The following is a 20,333-nucleotide window of genomic DNA, read 5'->3' as shown; positions in this document are numbered from 1 at the left end:
TCATCAGGGATTTTGCAAAAGTTGTTTGCGCTCGTCAGTTATTCAAGGCCACATTTTCACCGCTGGTTTGTTTGGGGAAAACGTGACAGAAGTTTCTCACAAATGCATTTAAAGTGATGGTGGGATGGAGAGGGAGACGGCGAGACGGACTGGTGCTTCGGTAAATAAAGAGCAGCAATACAGACAAACCTTGGGTCAAACAAACAAACACCATCTGTGTAAGCATCAAAACCTTCTGCAAACAATCTGGAATGACATCATTAATTTCCATAAACCACTCCATCTCACTATTATTCAAAGCACACCTTGTATTTACAGTGGTGATGCTTTGTTGTATCATTTGCTTACCTTTGGGCTGCACATACTCACCTCTTTTGTGTCTCGTCCTCACTTCACCTGGTTGCGCTATGTTGTGTGCTTTTATTGTGTTGGTAACCATTTTATCGCACATTTTGAAAAGTATCCTTCAAGCTCTGCCGTCTTGAAGCCAGAAAATTTTTATATTGTCAGGGTGGATTGCGATTTTGGAGGTACTGCTTTGTCAACCACAGCTCACACACTGCTGTAACTCTCTAGATTGTGTTATTGATCCCAGGGAATGTATAAGTGTAAATTCATCCTGTCGCTGATATTGCAAGATGGTGTTTTTTATCTATCACGAAAGTAGTCTGATAATATTATTGATGATATGATTACCCACAGCTCTGCCGGACAGCAACGTTGGCAAAAAATAGTTTCTAACACAATTCATAACATTCATAGAGGGTTTCTGCACACCTTTCTGGGCTAAATTAAACCAGGACTGGCCAACCAGAAATAGCAATAAATATATCTTCTTGAAAGTACTATATATTAAAGAAAAGCAATTCTTCACCTTCTGCTCCTCGGTAGTCTGGTCAGTGGCTCTAGCTAACCAAGGCCATGGGATGAATGACCCTAGTCTGGAAGATTTAATGCCCAAATGTGTTAAATATTGACTGTAATTTAAGAATTGAAATCAAATTTAACTTAACTATGTAAGTTTTTGAGTTCAGCACATTTTCATTGTTTCTTGAGCTCAAATTATTCATTTTGTCTGTTTTTTTTCCCACAAACTCTTCAAATATTGACTATTAGCCTCCTAAGCAATATGCTGGGGTAGATTTTCAGTCATCCGTAACATGACAATCCTAGGTGCTTAAATACAGGGAGCGATTAGACTTCTTCCCTTTCTTGAAGGCGTTTTATCTCTCATCCATAAGGCTTCTTTATTCGGGAAGACCGCCCTTCACACCATGAGACAAGTGACTAAATCAACTTAGTTCTGTAGTTCACCTTGCTACTTTTGAGTGTCTCCGCCATAATTGATGCACTACCAAAAGAACACGGGCTAACTTCAATATTTATAGCTTTCTTACATCAGATGGCATTACGCCTCTAAACAAAAGACCTGTGCAGTTGCAGCCTTGCAGCAGCAGATGCTTTTATTATTATTATTATTATTATATTCCTCTTCTCCCATGCACGTGCACAACACTGGTGTCATTTCAGCTTGTCACCAGAAGGGGCAAACTTTTGCAAAGAATCCGGCCGGAACTATGCTCCTTTAAAAAAGTCACATTTTCATTTTGGATAGCAATAAAATGAAGTCCATGGACGTTGATTGTTTTAGAGCAGGGGTGTCAAACTCATTTCTATATGGGGCCACTTTGGCGTCACGAAGTCATGAAAAGGTCCGGTTGCACGTGTATAGACGATACTTTTAATTTCATAATTTCATTCCAGTTCAGATAGAAGTATAAAAAATGCATAGTAACATAAAAGTAGCAACCTTAGGCCCAGTTTATACAGTTTATCTGCAAAAAAAGTTGATATTGGGGTGAGTTACACTTACAGGAGGCACAGTTTTAGCCACTTTATACACTTTAAAAGGATATATGCCTCTACTTTATGACATGATATGCTTTATTTTTGGCTCTTGAGGGCCTGATGACTTACCTTGACGGGCCGGATTTGGCCCGCGGGCCTTGAGTTTGACACCTGTGTTTTAGAGGAAAGTTCCCCATTTTTACCACCTTTTTTCACCACCGTGGGATTGGTCAGGACCTCTTGGAGGTGAATTTGGCAGCTCTTTGTTATCATTTTTAATGATAATGGCCTAACACTAGCCCTTTACAAAGATCACAACACTGCAAGTCCATTCGTCATACTCACACGTTTCTTGACCACAAACTCTCTGGATATTGACCGCTCACAAGGTTGAAAGTCCTCTCAGTGCATTAGCAAAAAAAAAAATGTTGAATTGTTGAACCTGTTTCAAAAATATGTAAATGCAGTGGAAATATGTTGAGAGATGTGCACAGAAAGGCGTCTACTGAATCCCAAAGACGCGTCTCAAAAGTCGGATCAAACAAGCTAGCCAAGCATGACTCTCATCGTCTCTGTTTAGGCTAAAGTTGGACAGGATGTATGGGCTAAATAAAGATAACATTTTTAACATATTTTCTGGGCTAAATAAAGACAAGGACTTGCTGACCTTAAATAGCCATAAAATATCTCTATTGGCATCCAGTGATTTTAGGGAACTCCACTTTTCCACAGAACTTTTTCAAGGTGACTCAGAATGGGTCGAGCCTAACAAAGTGTGTCATTTGTTGCTCGTGTGTGTGTCTGCGTGTGTGTGTGTTTTGGTCGGTTTCGATGTAAATGTATGAAGGCTGTTACTAATACAGGAGAGCGTGGACTATGCGTTGCCGGAGACAACGTAACCGGTCAGGTCTGGTGGATTTCGAAGCTTTAAGAAGAGCAAGAGGAGCATAAAGTGCAGAGTCACTGCTGGAACCAGCTTCAGCTTCTAGTGCATTTCAGCCTTTGTGCGTGTTTTGTGTTGAGAAGGGGGGGGGGGGGGGGGTGATGTGCTGGAGGACTGCAGGGGGCTGCACTGTGTGCTGACAGCTGGCTTCTATAAATAAATGTCACAGGCAGGGGAGGGGAGGGGGGGGCACAGTGGTGGATAGACAGGGGGAATGAGGAAGAAATAAGGAGGGGAGGAGAATGATGGGTGGGCCAATAGAGAGGGACCGATGCGGATGCACTGGGAGACTTCAAAGAATGTGGCCTACGCTGCTCTTTGCTCGGGTCAGGACTTAACGAACGCTCGCCACATGCCACCTGCGTCTGACCCAATCAGCCGCCCCCGCTGCCGTCACGTGACCTCCCGTCTTACTCTGCACGTGCGTGTCGTGGCTAATCGGTCTGTTGCTGTTACATGCTATCGCACATCTGGTCTGGCCCAGTCAGCTTCCTTCCCCCGTCGTGTCTCGGCTCCATCTTTTATAAAAAAAATAAAAAATAACAGGGACGCAAAGAGTAAACAAAGGAAGGCATGTTGAGGGAATTAACACGCAGGTGACGACGAGGCTGGCTGCTCTGCTTCGCGTCAGAAACCGAATAACGTCCTGCCCCTAAGCAGGAGGAACGCTCTCTTCATGAATTTGTCATGCAAGTGGACATCGAGCCCGCTCCCATCAGGTCGAGTGGACGAGCAGCTGTATCACTGACACAGGCGACTTTCACTTTGCTGCCTCCAGTTACACTCGCTCGGCTTTCTAAAGCGCCGTGTATGTGCGCGTAATTTTGTTTACAAGGGGAGGAGGGGGGGCTGGGTTTGGTTTCCGGTCTTGGCACAGCTATCAGAAACTGAAAAAAAAACAGCCCATCCGGATACCTCTGCCATGCTCGTATATACCTGTTGCATATCTGCTTCACCTTCCCCCCTGTGTGTCCTTTACGCTTCCGCCTGCGTTTCGATGCGACTATGTCCAAATGTTTCCTTGGTTTAGTTTCTTTGGAAACGGGTAATCAAATCTCAGAGGCTTTGCTGTTGCAACACAGAAGGCCTCTGACAGGATGGCCTTATGGGTCCAATCTGGGTCCGCACCTACAGATTTCTAAATAGTTTATTATCCAACAGCCATTACACTTAAAACTCCCTGCAATTAGTGATGAACATTAGCTTAGTTGTTTTAACGGGGTATGCATTGATATTTATTGTGCACGTGTACAATGACAATAAAGGTTTTGAATTTGAGAAGAGGGAGAAAAGAAAAAGGAGTGACCAGGTTGGAAAACAGAGAAAAGGCTTAGCATGAAGACAACATGGAACCCACTTGTGACAAAGTCTGCATCGGACCAGATCGGTGCTAAAACAAGCCGTCTCGTTGACTTCTGCTTTTTTTTTTTTTTTTTTTTTTTTTATGCGTGCAGAACAAACTATGAGCAGACTTTCTGTGGCTGGGCTGTCACATTCTGCCACTTTTATTTCTCATGAGTAGGCATGCAGCACCAGCAAGCAAATTTCATAATCGTGACGATAAACGCGTCAAAGTGCCGTTTTCTACCTGAATCTATCATGAATGTTTGCTAACTAGTCTACATCATGAACACAGACACATGCTCCATCCAGCCAGCTTTGATGTACAGAACGTTATCTGTATACATTTAAAATACATTTTCAGCTTCGTTTACTTCACCTCTACACTAGTTTTGCACATTCTGGTGATATTGAGTAGTGTGTCCTTTGCTAAATGGCCCTTCCAGAGGTGGTTGGGAGAAAGCTAGTAACTACTTCCTTGTCTAAAACCTCAGTCTGAGGTCCACCTGTGATTTCTATGCTGCTCTTCTATTGCATGCTTCATAATAATGGAGAAAAAAATGACATTTCTGTTCAACTCCTGGGCAAAGCTTAGCTTTAGCTTTGTGTGGAACAGCTTTTGTGTGGCCTATAGTTATAGCAAATGTTTTACTCGTTCTATATCATCCATTCAGCACCTTTAAATCAGTAAATACAACACCAGTTATCATAACTTAATTGTATGCAGCTATTACAGCATTAAGATATCTGTAATCAGTTGTAATGGGTTCTCTGCTTTACATTTTTAATCGTCACACTATAAGAAATTTCATTTTTCACACACAGCATCAGAATAGCTGGTGAAAGTTCCTCAACACATCTGTATGTCTTGTTTAATTGGCATGCTCCCTCATCTTTCCTATTTTGAAGTCTGGCTGGAAGACACAGGCCAGAAAAACAGGATTATTGATCAAATGTTATCAGTTTAAAGTTAAAAAAAAGTTTAAATTAAAACAAAATGTCAGGAAATTATTGTTAAAAATATATTATTTTTAACTTGGGAAATTATTTTGCATTGAATAATTTTCCTCGAATCAGAGCTTGAATGTTAATGGTTGGATTATGCTTCTCCATTTTAATTAAGAGCTTTTAGGCATTGTTTCAAAACAAACTTCGGGGACCAGAAAACAAATCGCTGCATTGTTGCAATTCAACGTCACCCCTAAACAAACTGTGCTCCCGTTGAAGGTTGGAAAACCGTAATTATTAGCCACTTGGTGACTAGTGGTTATTAATTGAGTTACTCAGTGACCATGACAACGACAATTACCATCACATGCTGGTGGCATTTGGTGCTGCAGCAAACAGCTAAAGGTTTCACAGTGTGGCATAATGCACCCAATACAATTATATTAAAACCATTAGAAGTGAAAACGAACGTTTCTTAAGTTCTGCCATCGCTGAGTGGCGGCCATATTGGATTTCAGTTGGAGGGTTTTGGGAGAGTGTTTCGACTTTCCAAGTCAGAATCTCATCTTCCAGATTTTTGTGATGTGAATGAGGGAAAAATCTGTTTCCCCGAGCACAAATGGGAGGTTCCAAAAACTGCAGACCTCATCCACAGTTAATGCGGTCTAATGCAGCGGTGCAGCAGTAAAGTATAGATTTATGAAGATGTGAATGAATAGGTTGGATTTGCTGAGGTGCTGATTCAGCGAACAGGCCATTATGAAGCCTGCAGTGCTTTGGAAATATATTTCAGTGAGCCGAGTCATGCCAATTTTTTTTATTATCCTATTAATTTCTTCCAGGTTTGGTTAAATTATGGGGAGCAGCGCTCCGTTTTCTGAGAGTTTTTGGTCTGTGCTGGTTCTGAACTGTTGATATTGGTATTGAAAAGTATTTTTTTTCTCTGTCTTATGAGATAATAAGTGTGTTTTAAGAGGATGAAGCAGTTTAATCAACAAAAAGTAGATAGGAGACTGTTACTGTGATTTTTGCGATGAATTGTTAGGATTTAAAATCAATGCACCTGTCATGTCCAAAGACCTGCGACATTTTCTTCTAACGGCTTGTAGAGGCAGGAACATCAGCTCTGAGTGTGACCTTTTTTCTGACGGCTCTCCTGTCTCTGCTCTGTCCCTGCAGCCTCTTGCACAGTGGTGCAGGCTGCTGCCCAAAGATGCTGCCAAGATGCCGGAGAGTGCGTGGAAGCTGGTCTTCTACACCATGTCGTGGTCCTACAGCACCTACCTGCTCTTCTTCTCCTCCTACTCCTTCTTCCACGACCCGCCCTCTGTTTTCTACAGTAAGACACACACAACTGTGAAGAAATGATGTTGGTTACTGTTAATTTACAGGGTTCCCACGGGTCCTTGAAATCCTTGAAAGTTTGTGAATCTGAAAAAATAAATTCAAGGCCCTTGAAAGTTCTTAAAAACAGCCAAAAAAACACATTGTCCTTGAAAGACCTTGAATTTTTTTGTGGGGTTGAAAGTTCACACGGATGACGACTCATGTGTCATTATTTTACTACCACACGATCTTTTAAAATTATGTTGATTCCGCAGACTTTTAATTTGAAAAAGTACGTTCGCTCTTCTTCGTTAGTTGGTAGGCTATGGTTTAGGCCTACGTGCGTCCAATAGGTTACATTCTCGCAGTGTTGCCAACTCAGCGACTTTGTCGCTATATTTAGCGACTTTTCAGAGTCAAAGTCAAAAACTAGCTTAATCAAAGATGGAAGTAAGTGAAACAAATTGATATTATTCTGAACATCTCAATGCTGCACTTTTTTCCATAAAATTCCATGAAACTGTAGGCTAATGCACATCTTATACATAATGTAGTATGGCATAGCCATGTACTGTGGATATAAATGTAGGCTATGAATATGATCAATATCAATGTAGGCTATAAATTCCACTTTCTTGCATTGCTTCTGACCCAACAACTTCTATGCCGTTTAGTCTTTTATTGAATTTGCATTGTATTAAAAAATGATAACCTATTCAGCGGTCACAGTAGGTAAATGCCGCCACGTGTGGTCCTTGAATTTGAGGAAATTGGTCTTGGAAAGTTATTGAAAGGTCCTTGAATTTGATGTTCACCAAGATGTGGGAACCCTGAATTTAGTCGGCACCATTAGGGGTCCCCCCCCTTGCCCTCCCAAAAAAAATAAATTAAAGTCAGTGAAGGGGATCCAGCTAATGGAAGGTAACCTGACTAGAGAAGGCAGACAAAGCGCTAAGGTTATTTTGACGTAGGGCTTTATGATAATTCAATAACACTATATATCGATCCACAGACGTATATCAATGATAGTTCAATAAAATGCCAGTTTTCTTTCCTTTTGCATTCTAGCCATGTTAGCTAATAGTATAGTCATTATATCCTCCCAACCGATAACAAACGCAGATCAAGGAACGCTTTGTCCCCTTTAAAGAGGTCAGACAGCATGCATTCCTTTTTTTATTTTTAAAAAAACTTGAAGTTTTGGTAAAAAGTAGGTTGAATAAAGGGTTGAGCTTAAATAGGTCATTATACGACACCATAAAATGGCCAGGGCCTCACTTAAGATATATGTTTTTGAATTTGTTGATAATTATCGATATCGATTAATATGATTTCTCTTATATCAACATGCTTTTTTCTAATATATATATCATCCAGCCCTCTTTTGACTTCAACAGCAGCTAACAGCTCTGTGGAGACCCTGTAGAGGTAAAGTGCCACTCTCGGTCCTCCTGTAGGCAGACATGCTGGATGTGCGCGCAACAGCTGCAGCCTGCAGGCTCGTACATTTTCTCCCAGCCTTAAATGACTCTTCCTGTTTTTATGTTGTGGTGCAACGCCACAGTGACACATGCAGACATGTGGGAGACGTGTGCAGACACGGCTTCGGGGTCCATCCGTTACTGACAGGATACGTTTTTTTTTCGCTTCTGTAGCATTAGGTTTCACACAGCATTTCTTTATGATTGTACCCTAATGGAAAAAGCAAGAGTCGTTACAGTTTTCAGTGTGCTGCTAATGGATGATGAAAGTGCTCCCAGGGTTCACATATATTCCACTCATGTCTTTTAAAGTCCCTCAGCCTCCTCTATAAGACACTGAAGTGTCAGCGTTCCTCGAGAGGAGCTGGAGGAGGAGGAGGAGGAGGAGGCCGTGCTCACAAGATGTAGCTGACAGCATCAGCTTCATCTTTGATCGCAGCGTCACGGCTAATAGCTGTCAGCGTGTGATGTGTGGAGAGGTAGAGGAATAGGGCTTGACCTGTAGAGAGGAAGAGGAGGAATGAAGCTGAGATCCCTCTCAGCTTCATTCCTGTGAAGGCTGATATGAGAATTTGGATAACGGCACATTAGTTGGGCAGAGCCTTGCCAAAACATTCCCCATTGTTTCAGGATACAGCCACAAACGTAGACCAATAAGATAGCACGTCGTTATGAAAATGAATTTGACATTTATACAAATAAAAAGAGAAGAAAAGTGTGACGTGAGTTTGTATCTTGCCACCACTGCAAGTTCAGTCAGATTGGAGGGATAGCGTCTGTGAGCAGCCATTTTCAATATTCTGCATTGGATGTAGGTCTGGACTTTGACTAGGCCGTTCTGACACGCGGGTTTCCTTTGATCCAGACCAGTGATTTCCAAACTTTTTGCGCGGTGGGCCAAAGTCTGCAACTCGAAAAAAACTGCCCCTCTCTCAACTTAAAGCACAAAATAGATTTGTGTGAATTACTTTCTGTTTAATGTCTCAGGATTAGATTAAACATGTAATATTTTTATGACACAAAGTAGAAAAGTGAGTTATTGTGGGCCTAAATATGTTTGCATTAATAAAAGACAGGTGTCCAGGTTTCTGACTTTTTAGCTTGAATGTTTTTTTGTTTGTTAGGGGGGTTTTTTTGGTCTAGAAAATGTTTTTAGTAGTATTGCACCGATGCCATTTTTTTTTGCCCCGATACTGATACCCGATACCTGGCTGTGCAGAATTGGCCGATACCGATACCATCTGTTTGAAATTGATGTGTGTGTGTATATATGAAGAACTGCATACTACTTAGGGTAGTAGAACTTTTTATTGCCTATCTGGAATGGGTGACAATAGTTGAATAAACTTTTGGCTCTCAAAGGCCAAAATAGTGCAACATTTGTGAAATTATAACATGTATAATAGTAGTGCAACAGTAAGACAGTAAAATGACATTAATAATTCAATAATCTCTTTTAAACCCTGATTATTGGCTCTCAAATGCCAAAATAGTGCAACTTTCATGAACTTATATAACATGTATAATACTAGTCGGGAGACAGAAGGCTGCGTTCAAGTGACATACAAACATCAAAATGGTATCGCTGATACCGATACCACCATTTTAGTGCTGGATCGGAGCCTCGTCCTATTCTAGTATCGGTATCGGTGCAACACTAGTTTTTAGTCTATTCCCAGCAGCAAAAACAAAAACTCCTGCTGTTTTTAGCCAAGTTCAATGGATGGGTGTCACCAAGACCTTTTTGAGTAAAAAGTCACAGGATTTTTTTTTACCATACTTGATATTTCCCATTTAATAAGATATAAACTTGTCATTGAAGATCTAAACCCAAAAATTACAACCGATGTCCATCTGCATCAGCAGCTTTTGCTGGAGGGCCAAATTTGTACTATCTTTGTACTGTGAGCCACAGGAAAGTGCTCCAAGGGCCATAGATGGCCCCCGAGCCACACTTTGGACAACCCTGATCTGACCATTCCTCCGTTACTCTGACATCAGGCTGTAATCATTTATTTAAAGGAGTTCTTGCATTTTCTGGAAAGGTGCTGTGCAATTAAAACGTACTTACAGTTTAGATGATTATTTGTAAAATGCGAAAATAAGCTAACTCTTCCTCTATTTCACACTTATGAACTACTTTTTATTGATCTATTCCTTACCATCCCTATAATATATATATAAAGTTTGTGGTTGTAATGCGGAAAAACTGTAAAAGAGTTCAAAGCGGTGTGAATATTTTTGCACGGTATTGTACGTGCATCCTGAGTGAAAGGTGGGAAAAGCTATAAGCTGTAAGCAGGAAGAAATATATCTGGCTCCCAAGCCTCGCCTCGGCAGCTTTTCTGCCGGGATCCTTCTTTAGAGGCTCTTCTCAATGTTTAATGATGGAAGCGTTGATCAATAAACATTACACGAAGCCTGAACGAAACCCCATCCCAGGGGAGACAGACCTCACTCAAACACGGGAGGAGAGAGTTTCCGTTCCAACATCCGATAGCTTTCAGGGACTCGAGCCAGTCTCATTCAGGCTGGTTTCTCCGCAGCGCTACTAATGATCCGCTTATCCGGGTCCCACTCAGAAGCTACTGTATTTACCATGTGGTGCCTCTGATTTATGTCTAAAGGGATTCCTGTGGATATCAGGCTCTAGATATGACAAACCGATCGTGTGCCGGAGTCTCTGACATCTGGAGGGATTTAAATGAAGGAAAACTATCCACTTCCTAAGCTTATTTATAGCAAAGTTTAAGCAAAAAACAAAGTAAAAAATGATGATCAACATGACAAATATTTGCAAACATCGATATTTCCTAATTTCTGATTTATCTTCTTAGAAATAACTTCATTACAATAATGTAAAATACATACTTTTTTTTATTTTTTTTTTATTGAGGAAGCTTCCTGGGGAGGAAGCTAAACATCTTCAACTACGAAAAACAAGTCCAGTTGCTTTGTTTCTTTTACTTTTTTTTGGAATGACCATGACCCGGATGACTTCTTCACCAGCATAATGTAAAATACACAATAAGATCAATTGGACTGAAGTTAGGGTTGAACATTTATACATTGTCTTGTTATTAAAACAATAACTAGATTTAGATGATAGTGTCTGAGGTGCTCAAGTACGCAGAAAGTGCTTTGAGGATTACGAGGAAAGAAAAAAGAAGATCTTGAGTTAGAGCCTCGTTGAAACGCCCAACCATTTTTCACATCTTCTGTCTTGAGATTTCCTTAGATAGAAGCTCTGTCATTCACGCCCAAACGAAGATTCCTCTTTTCTTAGCTGTTAAATTGTTTCCGCTGTTAGCATTTTAATTAGTGGGTCATTCAGTGAACCTTTAGACTAATCACTCCAAAAGCTACTGTCTGTTAAAAATTATTTGGTATTTCTCTAAATTATTGATTAATTTGTTCATTGATTAATTCATTTTATTTACTGGTTTATTTTAAGGAGCGAGCGTACACAATGAATAATCAACATAGTAATAAAAAGCTGCAAAATGTTGCGTTTTTGTTTTGTTTTACTAATCGTATACAACAAGCAAGTTAAAACGATTGCACTGATAAGAAAGAGTTGATTTCTTAGTTTATACCATGGTCTGGGTGAATACTCGATTCTGATTGGCTGCAGGATGTCCATTAAAAAGTGTTATAGGACTAGGGTTGTCAAAAGTATCAATACTCAAACGCTGCATCCGGGTACAATATTAATTTGGCATGGTATTGATACTAAATATTTTGCATATGAGGCAAATGAAGAAGGAAAACCCAAAGAGTTCTCTCAGCTGCTTCTTGTGAAAACTTACAACGTTAACGATGAAAGACACGTTGAAGTATTAATAATTGATTCAATATTTATTGATTTTGTAAGTGACCATGGTCTACGTGGGATGATGCCTTGCGAGGCGTCCATTAAAAGAAATGAATGGACTCGGTTCGCGCATCCGAAACTTAATCCATTAATTTCTGATAATTAACGCCTCATCGGGCATTATCCTTATATAATGTACAGTTTCATCTAGAGACCTGTGGATGATTTCTAGATGATTGCATTATTTGCGTCATCTGGAAATCTCACTTGCACCTTATGCAGCATCCTTAACTCAGGAAAACATGTTTATAGAACTGTACTTTTTTTTTTTTTTTTTTACATCTTGACTAGTGTTGCACCGATACCGATACCAGTATCGGACGGGGCCCTGATCCAGCACTAAAATGGTGGTATCGGTATCAGCGAGTACCAACAAATAGGAACCGATACCATTTTGATGTTTGGATGTCACTTGAACGCAGCCTTCTCTCTACCGACTAGTATTATACATGTTATATAAGTTCATGAAAGTTGCACTATTTTGGCCCTCGAGAGCCAAAACTCAGGGTTTAAAAGAGATTATTCCAATTATTAATGTAATTTTACTGTCTTACTGTTGCACTACTATTATACATGTTATAATTTCACGAATGATGCACTATTTTGGCCTTTGAGAGCCAAAGGTTTATTCAACTATTGTCACCTATTCCAGGTAGGCAATAAAAAGTTCTACTACCCTAAGTAGTATGCAGTTCTTCATGTATACACACACATCAATTTCAAACAGATGGTATCGGTATCGGCCAATACTGCACAGCCAGGTATCGGGGCCAAAAAATGGCATCGGCTCAACACTAATCTTGACCCAAATCTGCTTAAAATTCATAAAATTGCATATAACTTTTTTAAAGGTCACATTTGGTCTCTGTTGAGACAAGCACTGAAGTGTGTGATGCTGCTGTCACCTACAGGCTGTATGGGTTATACTGAAACGTCGTTTCCCCCGCGGGGGACAACATGGCAAAGCAATTCAGCAAGGCGGTCATGCATTGATGTTTAAGCTGATAATAATTGACAGTTGTGATCGACAATCTAAATAAAGTTTTAAAAGCGGCCCTGCAGACAATAAAGAAGGCCGTCGCCGCCGTCTCTGCAGTGCGACATCCTTCCCCTGATCTCGTCCTCCTTCTCGGTTCCTCCAGACTGGAAGAGTGGTATGACAGTGCCTACAGACATCGCCATCGCCTACCTGATCCAGGGCAGCTTCTACGGCCACTCCATCTACGCCACCGTCAACATGGACACGTGGAGGAAGGACTCCGCTGTCATGGTGGTGCATCACATCATCACCCTGGCTCTCATCAGCTTCTCCTACGCCTTCAGGTAATAACAGAGCTACGGAGGGCACGGCGTAGAGGCCGCTGCGTGCGAGCGTTTAACAGAAGCTGCGTCTCGTCTGCAGGTACCACAACGTAGGCATCCTGGTGTTGTTCCTGCACGACATCAACGACGTCCAGCTGGAGTTCACCAAGCTCAACGTCTACCTGAAGTCCAGAGGAGGCGGCTATCACCTGCTCAACGACGTGCTGTCCAACATGGGCTCTGTCAGCTTCAGCATCACTTGGTAAACTTTAATCGACACTAAACCGGTGCCTCGCAGTGTTGTATAAAGTACTGAAATATCGGAGTCAAGTAAAAGTATAGGTACCTCTCCAAAATATGACTTTGGTAAAAGTCCAAGTCACTGACGGAAATGTTACTTGAGTAAAAGTCTTAAAGTATCTGAAATGTCTTGTACTTAAGTATGACAATTACTGTAAAAGTAGATGTACTCAAGCAATGTAATAAAAAGTATAAGTAAAAAGTAAAACAAAGCAAATGCAGTTTGAATGACATTTTTTAGATTTTGGTGATATTTGAAAGTCAAATTCACTTGAAATAATATAAACAGCCAAGTGCAGGAATACTTTAGACCAAGTTTAGACAGAAAATACAACTTTTTTGTAAACTTTCAGTTTTCCTTCTTCAAGTAAGGTCAGTGCTATGCACTTTAAAATTGTACACAACCAAGTGCAGGCAAAATTTAGACCAGGGGTGTATACTAAGAACATGGTTAAGTGATAAACCAGGCTTAGTTAACCTACAGGAAGTGGTAAACCTGCTAATAGATACACCTGCAGGTTATCATTTAGTTAAGAAAATTAGGACTCTCTGCTATTAGATGCTTTACCTATACCACAAGGTTAATTTAACCTGCTTTACCACTGAACCAGCTTCTTATTCTGTTGGTGGTGATGAACAAGCCCAGGCAAGTCCCAAATTTGTCACAGTCAATCGGTAGGTGGGGTTAAAACACTTGCGTGCGTGAGTCTCTCTCTCTCTTTTTGTAACGAGTAACTAAACCAAACATTAAAAATGTATTGGAGTAAAAGTATGTAATTAAGTTCAGAAATATAGTGAAGTAAAAGTAAAAGTTATCAAACAATGTTATACTCAAGAAAAGTATAAAGTACTCCAAAATATACTTAAGTACAGTAGTGAAGTATTTTTACTTCGTTACTATACAACACTGGTGCCTCGTCATCTGATTTATCCCCTCCCACCCCGGCTTTTTGGTTGTCTCGCTGGAAAGATTTATTTATTCTGTCTGGGTCTTATTCGTCCAGGAAGTCCTTAAAGATCCGCTGTCTGTTCTGTCCCCGCCTCGTTCCTCTCAGGTTCTGGTTCCGACTCTACTGGTTCCCTCTGAAAGTGCTGTACGCCACGTGCGTGTCCAGCATCCAGTCTGTCCCCAACATCCCCTTCTACTTCTTCTTCAATGCCCTGCTCCTCGCCCTGCTGCTCATGAATATCTACTGGTTCCTGGTGAGCGCGCTCAGAAGCCACGCTTTTATCTTCTTTTTAAAAAGCCTCCACTTCAGACGCTCGCTGTGATCCCTCGGCTTCACGCTTTCCTCCTCTGCTCTGCGCAGTTCATCGTCATCTTCGTGGTGAAGCTGCTGAAGGTGAAGGAGGTGAACGATGTCAGGGAGTACGAGGACGAGGACGCCAGGAGGGCAGCAGAGGAGCTGCTAAAACACCCTCAGGCAGAAAGCAATGGTGATGGTGATGATGATGATGCTGGACATCACAATTCAGCCCAGAGGTGAGCTGCACCTTCTCTCTTTGTGTTTCCCTTTAACTTCAAGTCACATTAAACACAACAGAGAGCCGTAGAGAGCAGGCCCCATTCTTTAAACATTTTATTTGATCGTATTTACTGGATATTCTGCAAAAACACAGCGTACTTCCCCTGGTGTGATGAAACCTGACAGTTCACCCATGGGGGGTATTTTCTGGGTCCGTGTCTATGATGCGTCGGCTTGAATCGCTCATCAGACGATGCAAAGCCCGTCTGACCGCGCTGGCCTGCAGCCTCATCGTGGCCACACCTGCCTGGCAGGGCTGCGCGTAATTTAATGTTGCACTGTTGGCTCCAGACGCTTCCTCGGCTCTGGCTGCGACCCAAAGGAGCCTTGAAAGCTCCATGATCGGAGCTCTTGCACAAATAGATCAGTTATCAGGAGATATTGTAAACTAAGCCCCCTTGTTTTGGGGCCAGGACAAATGGAGGAGGTTGCTGCATATTTTAGGGTATTTATTAATTTTATTATAGTCAAAATATTCTCATATTTGAGATTTAATTTTTGGAAAATTGGGATTTTATTTTTGCCGATGCACTCATTGGGTTTCCCTGAAGAGAATCGCATGCAGCGCTGAATATTTGTTTAGGAAAATATACTGTCAAAATATTGTAAAGGAAACTTCTGCCATAACACGAGGCAGTTTAATTTACTGATTTACTTTTTTTTTTTTTGTAAGTTAGTTTAAAGTTACACATCTAAAATAAAGCCTGTTCTTAGCTCATTGTGTGACATTATTAGCAGCAATATTTTCATTGTTTACAATGACAGGGCCGCCATCTTGTTTAACCAGCATGATTCACAGCTTGTGTGTAGTTGCACTTTGACTGCCTGGTCAACTCCCAGATAAAATGCTTGACATAAAGGCAAGTTTTAAAATAATATCTTTAATTTCTTTTGTGAAACGAAACAGAGGAGCAAAAAATTGGTTAATCAGATTTGGTATAATAAGATTGCAGATTTTATTTCTATATTCTCAGGAAAAGCATCTTCAGGCTTTAGCACCTTGAGATTTTGCATCCACGATTCCTTCTTGCTGCCCACTTAAAGGATGTGTGCACAGAGCTTTGTGCCAAGTTAAAGTTGGTGCTGGGACGCAGCATTCTGCATTTCTCCCCTCATCTGCATCTTCTTATGCTCCTGATGGACTGAGCAAAGTCCTGTGTTTCCTCATCCACATTAAGACTGAAACCGTCGGGCTAAGGGGCTAAAACCGCCAAAGTTTATGGAGGTTTTACTATATAATATAGCGAAATTAGGTTTCCTGAATTCATCACAATCCAGTTTGTGACTAAAGAAGAAGGAATTCAGGCAATGTTAAATAAAACTTCTAGTTTCCATCTACCTCCAGTTCTAGTGAGATAAGCCCAAATGCATCCCTCAAAGTGACAGGAATCCTTTTCTTTCATGGGAAATTGCTGTTATATTATTCTTGTTATGTGTAAAAATTAATTTGAGAGATGCCCACTGCTTTTTTTTTTTTTTTCTTTCTAACCACAGCGGTGTCTCTGATCTCAGGCTAAACAAAATACTGCCCATTTTCCAGGACAATGAGACCAGAGCGTGTAACCAGCAACCTCAGATGCTCTAACACCAGGCGTCGAATAGTCAAAACACAGAAAGGGAGTAGTTTGGATTTGTTTTCCTAACCAAAAATATGGAAATGACCGAAAGCTCCCTGAAGGCACCCTTTGATCGGAGCACCATTCTTTGTAGTTTTTAACTAACTAAGGCCTACAGTCGCACGTCACAAATATCACGGCGAGCTTCGCTGTCGGTACTTCATAGCCAGCTGTGGTGTGACCCATATACACGGTTCTGCAGCCTTACGTTTTGCAACAGTGAGCTTTAAACGAGAGAGTGCTGACTAAAACCAAAGTGTATCTGTTTTTATCTGGAAGCCCGCCTTTAATCTCGGTGCTGACAGCCTCGTTCATCTCTATCGCTGTGGCCTTTGACCTCGGCGGACCTGAGGACCTTAAAGCCGTGATGCCTCCTCTTCAGCTAGTCCCTCCCGCCAATCAGAGCAGTCCTGACAAAATCAGACCGCTAAAATGCATACAGTGATATAGGTGCTTCCTGCAGTGCGTCCAGGAGAAGCTAACCTTCCACAGCGGGGGGGCTAAGACCACACAGAGACGTGATAACGCCCTCATCCGACCGGCCTTGAACATGTCTGCTATCCTTTTTGCACCGAACCTCTCAGATCTGCTCATCACTCCTCTCTCCTGTCTGTGTGTCTCTTTCTTCTTGCAGAAAGCACGTACAGAACGGGGTAGCCAAGGACAAGTATCTATAACAGGCCCTGCGGGGCCACCACCTGGCCGTGGACGCCTCCTGCAGGCCCAAAAAAAAAAACGCGACCGAGAGGGAAGAGCATCTCGACCCACGAAACAACAACAACAAAAAAAAAAAAGAAGAAATGATACAAAAAAAAAAACAACAAAAAATGAAGGAAACGTTTAGGGTACAATCAGTTTTTATTTTGTATTTGTTTTAGAGCGTTTTTATTTTCGGTTTTATTTTATTAGAGCACTGTGAATGTCATTTTCAGCTGTCTTACTGTTGTCAACTTAACATCTGATAGATCTAATGGAAACAAACCCCCTTTTTTTTTAATTATTTAAGGGAGGAGTGGAACAGGGTAGACCCGTTCTGATTTCTTCGCATTACCTTTAGGAACCAAGGGAACAAGCAACAGCTGGATCATGTTGGGGTTATTTGTTGATTCCCTCCCACTTCCTTCACCTCCATCCATCCCGCTCTGGTTTATTATATGAGGAGGAATGAAGGATTATCGCTGCTAATCCTTCGTCTGCTTCGCAGCTTCCCGGCGTCTAAACTTGGAGGCCAGCGGCAGCGTTTGCATGTTCTAGGATGTCAAGAGCGCGCTTGCAGCTTTTAAAGTAACAGGCATCCTTTATGTCATGACACTTATCTCTCTGACTTAAGAACCACACGAACTCTGAACCTTCACCAGGATGGCTCTACAGAAAGCGCTCCTGTTTTTTTTTTTTTTTTTTTCTTGTGTTTTTTATTTTATTTGCTGTGTTGTCTCTGTATGGGCTGCTCAGCATCTGTTGCTGCACTGACATGAAGGCGTACAAGCTCATTGCTGGTTTAATGACGGCAAACGGCTAGAATTGATTGACCGGGTCTCAGCGTTCTTATCGTAATTTCATTTGCTGCAACAGAAAGAGATTTCAAATCATATTCAATGTATTCAGGTGACGGACGAGGATGGGGGAAGAAAAAAAAAAATCATCATCCTGATTGAAAACACAATGTATGCACTCGCTTTAGTATTCAGGAATGCATGAAGTCGGGCAGGATTTTGGAAAATGCGCAAATTCTCCCAGTGGCACCTAAACGCCTCATTTAGACAAACGTGATCAAACAGACTCGATGGGGAAAAATAGGGTATTCACAGCAAATATGTTGTGTCACTGATATGTAACTCACACCAGATTTCAGTAACAGCCCAACTAATCCCACACAGGCAAAGAATGAAACACATTTTGACCAGAAATTAAGTTATTTGTAATACAGCGGACACATTAAGAAAATTAAGTGCAAAATAAATGCGTAGAAATTCAAGAAACCGGCTGTAATCTGCTATTATTTAGATAATAGTCCTGGTCTTGCAGGGGTGAATTATTATTAGCTGGTTTGGTCCTGACCGATGGCCTCTGAAAAGATTTCCCATCAAGTATTGAATGGTCTGTCGTGATTTTTGCTGCTTTATTGCAGCGAAGCACACGGATGACGTTGGTTACAGAGGAGAGAAGAGACCGAACCAGTTTGTTTGAAAGGATTGGGTCCAAAATCCCACCTGAGCAATGCATGTGACCAGTTTCTCCACACATAACTCGCAATAGCTCAACATTTATTATCTGTGCTATTCCACTTTATTTATTTCATATAAAACTGTACCTGATTACAACTAATTGGTTTTAAATTTTCTCACACGTTGTTAGCGACATCTGGTGTGACTTCTCATGTCGGTAGTCACGTTAAAAAAAATCGATCTGCCATGATGATGTCGCCTATTTCCCCAGCTTTATAAGATGCGCATTTGAAGACCGGAAGAAATTGGACTTTAAATTATAATTATTATTTATTTATTTTTTGCAAACGTGAACTGCGAGTTAAAAAAAAAGGCGATAGGAAATCTTTTTTCTTTTTTTTTTTTTTAACCAGGTGCCCGCTGGTTTACTGCATGCGTGTTTGAAGACAATAAGAAATGTTTCCGCTCTGTCTACCTTCTCGATCAAATTCCAGCTCTTGTTTGGAGGAACAGCATGCTTGTGCTGCTTGAGCAGGCCGGCAGATGTTGATGATCGGTCGGTTTTTGGGGGTGGGGGGGTGTCTGTCCTCTTTTGTTTCTGTCTTCCATCGTCCTCAAATCAGTGTTTCAGGAAAATCGAAGCTACCTTCAAATTATGATTATAGTTGCTGTAGTTAATGTTTTTTTTTTTTTTTTTTTTTTGGTTGAATTGCTGCTGTTTTTATCTGTGAGAGCACTGTGTTGTTGTTGTTTTGTTTTTTTTTGTCCCCTCCTGCTGATGTCGGTGACGGTCAAGTAATCAGGGGACCATTGCTCACCTCTATCACCAACATCTGGATTCTCACGTGCTCCTGCTCGTATTACTGTGGCACATCTGTGCTGTGGACGACGCGGTCCGTCCAACATGGCGCTCGCCTAACCTGCTCAGCTCCTGGGGCCCATAATGCACCTCTCTCTGTCTCCTACAATGACGGCAGTCGTATCTGTGGGCGTCGGGGTGTAAAACCCTGATGATCTCGCACACGTTGTCACACTACACCACAGGGCTGTGAGGAGACGGAGCAAAAACAACTAAAGTTTCTCTGAATGAGGACCCCCCGCTTATCTCGATGACGCTGTTTACGTCCTTTTTATCATTGCAGCGCCTCAGGGTTTGTTGGATTTTGTGGACATTTTTAAATTAATAACCTTTTCTTGGATTATTTAAAAAAATAAAAATAAAATAAAAATCATCTTTAGCCTTTCGGAGGCTTGAGGACGCCGACGCTGGCAGCTCCTAGTAACGATGTGCAAACGGCCGCCTTAATATAAATTAATCTTTAATTGCATTTGCACATTTATTCTGAGGGGTGGGGAGGGAAACATAATTGCACTAAAATACGCCGGTGGCAACAGTATCGACATCCCTGCAGAACCCTCTTGCCAACAGGGTTAAAGTTAGGAGCAAATAGAGAGAGAGGGATCTATCAGCTAACCCTGTTAAAGCTGCAGATACTTGCAGATCTGTGCTTGGTGACCCGCTCCTGTTGTGGTCTAGCCATGTGTTTTAGATCATGAAACCTTCTCAAAGAAAGGTTTTCTGGTGGACACCATCAGATTTTTTGGCATTTCAAAGCCATCACGCGCTCTAGCAAGTCTCAGAGGGCTTTGGGAAGAGAAACAA

At 41.4% G+C, this 20,333-nt stretch overlaps 1 protein-coding gene across 1 annotated transcript in view; it reads left to right on the top strand.

The window, feature by feature from the left end:
* cers1 (ceramide synthase 1) overlaps nucleotides 1-18,475 on the top strand; it is a 40,422-nt gene extending 21,947 nt beyond the window's left edge. Inside the window, exons 2-7 of the mRNA XM_012877926.3 lie at nucleotides 6,260-6,419; nucleotides 12,904-13,084; nucleotides 13,164-13,325; nucleotides 14,419-14,566; nucleotides 14,674-14,846; nucleotides 17,140-18,475. Of these exons, the coding sequence (XP_012733380.2) occupies nucleotides 6,260-6,419; nucleotides 12,904-13,084; nucleotides 13,164-13,325; nucleotides 14,419-14,566; nucleotides 14,674-14,846; nucleotides 17,140-17,182 (867 nt within the window). The 3' untranslated portion in view covers nucleotides 17,183-18,475. The remainder of the gene's footprint in view (nucleotides 1-6,259; nucleotides 6,420-12,903; nucleotides 13,085-13,163; nucleotides 13,326-14,418; nucleotides 14,567-14,673; nucleotides 14,847-17,139) is intronic.
* The last annotated feature ends 1,858 nt before the right edge of the window (nucleotides 18,476-20,333 follow it).

This window comes from Fundulus heteroclitus, chromosome 9 (genome assembly GCF_011125445.2).
Source record: "Fundulus heteroclitus isolate FHET01 chromosome 9, MU-UCD_Fhet_4.1, whole genome shotgun sequence".
Taxonomy (NCBI): Eukaryota; Metazoa; Chordata; class Actinopteri; order Cyprinodontiformes; family Fundulidae; genus Fundulus; species Fundulus heteroclitus.
The sequence above is the reverse complement of the archived record's forward strand: the minus strand, read 5'-3'. Positions and strand labels throughout refer to the sequence as shown.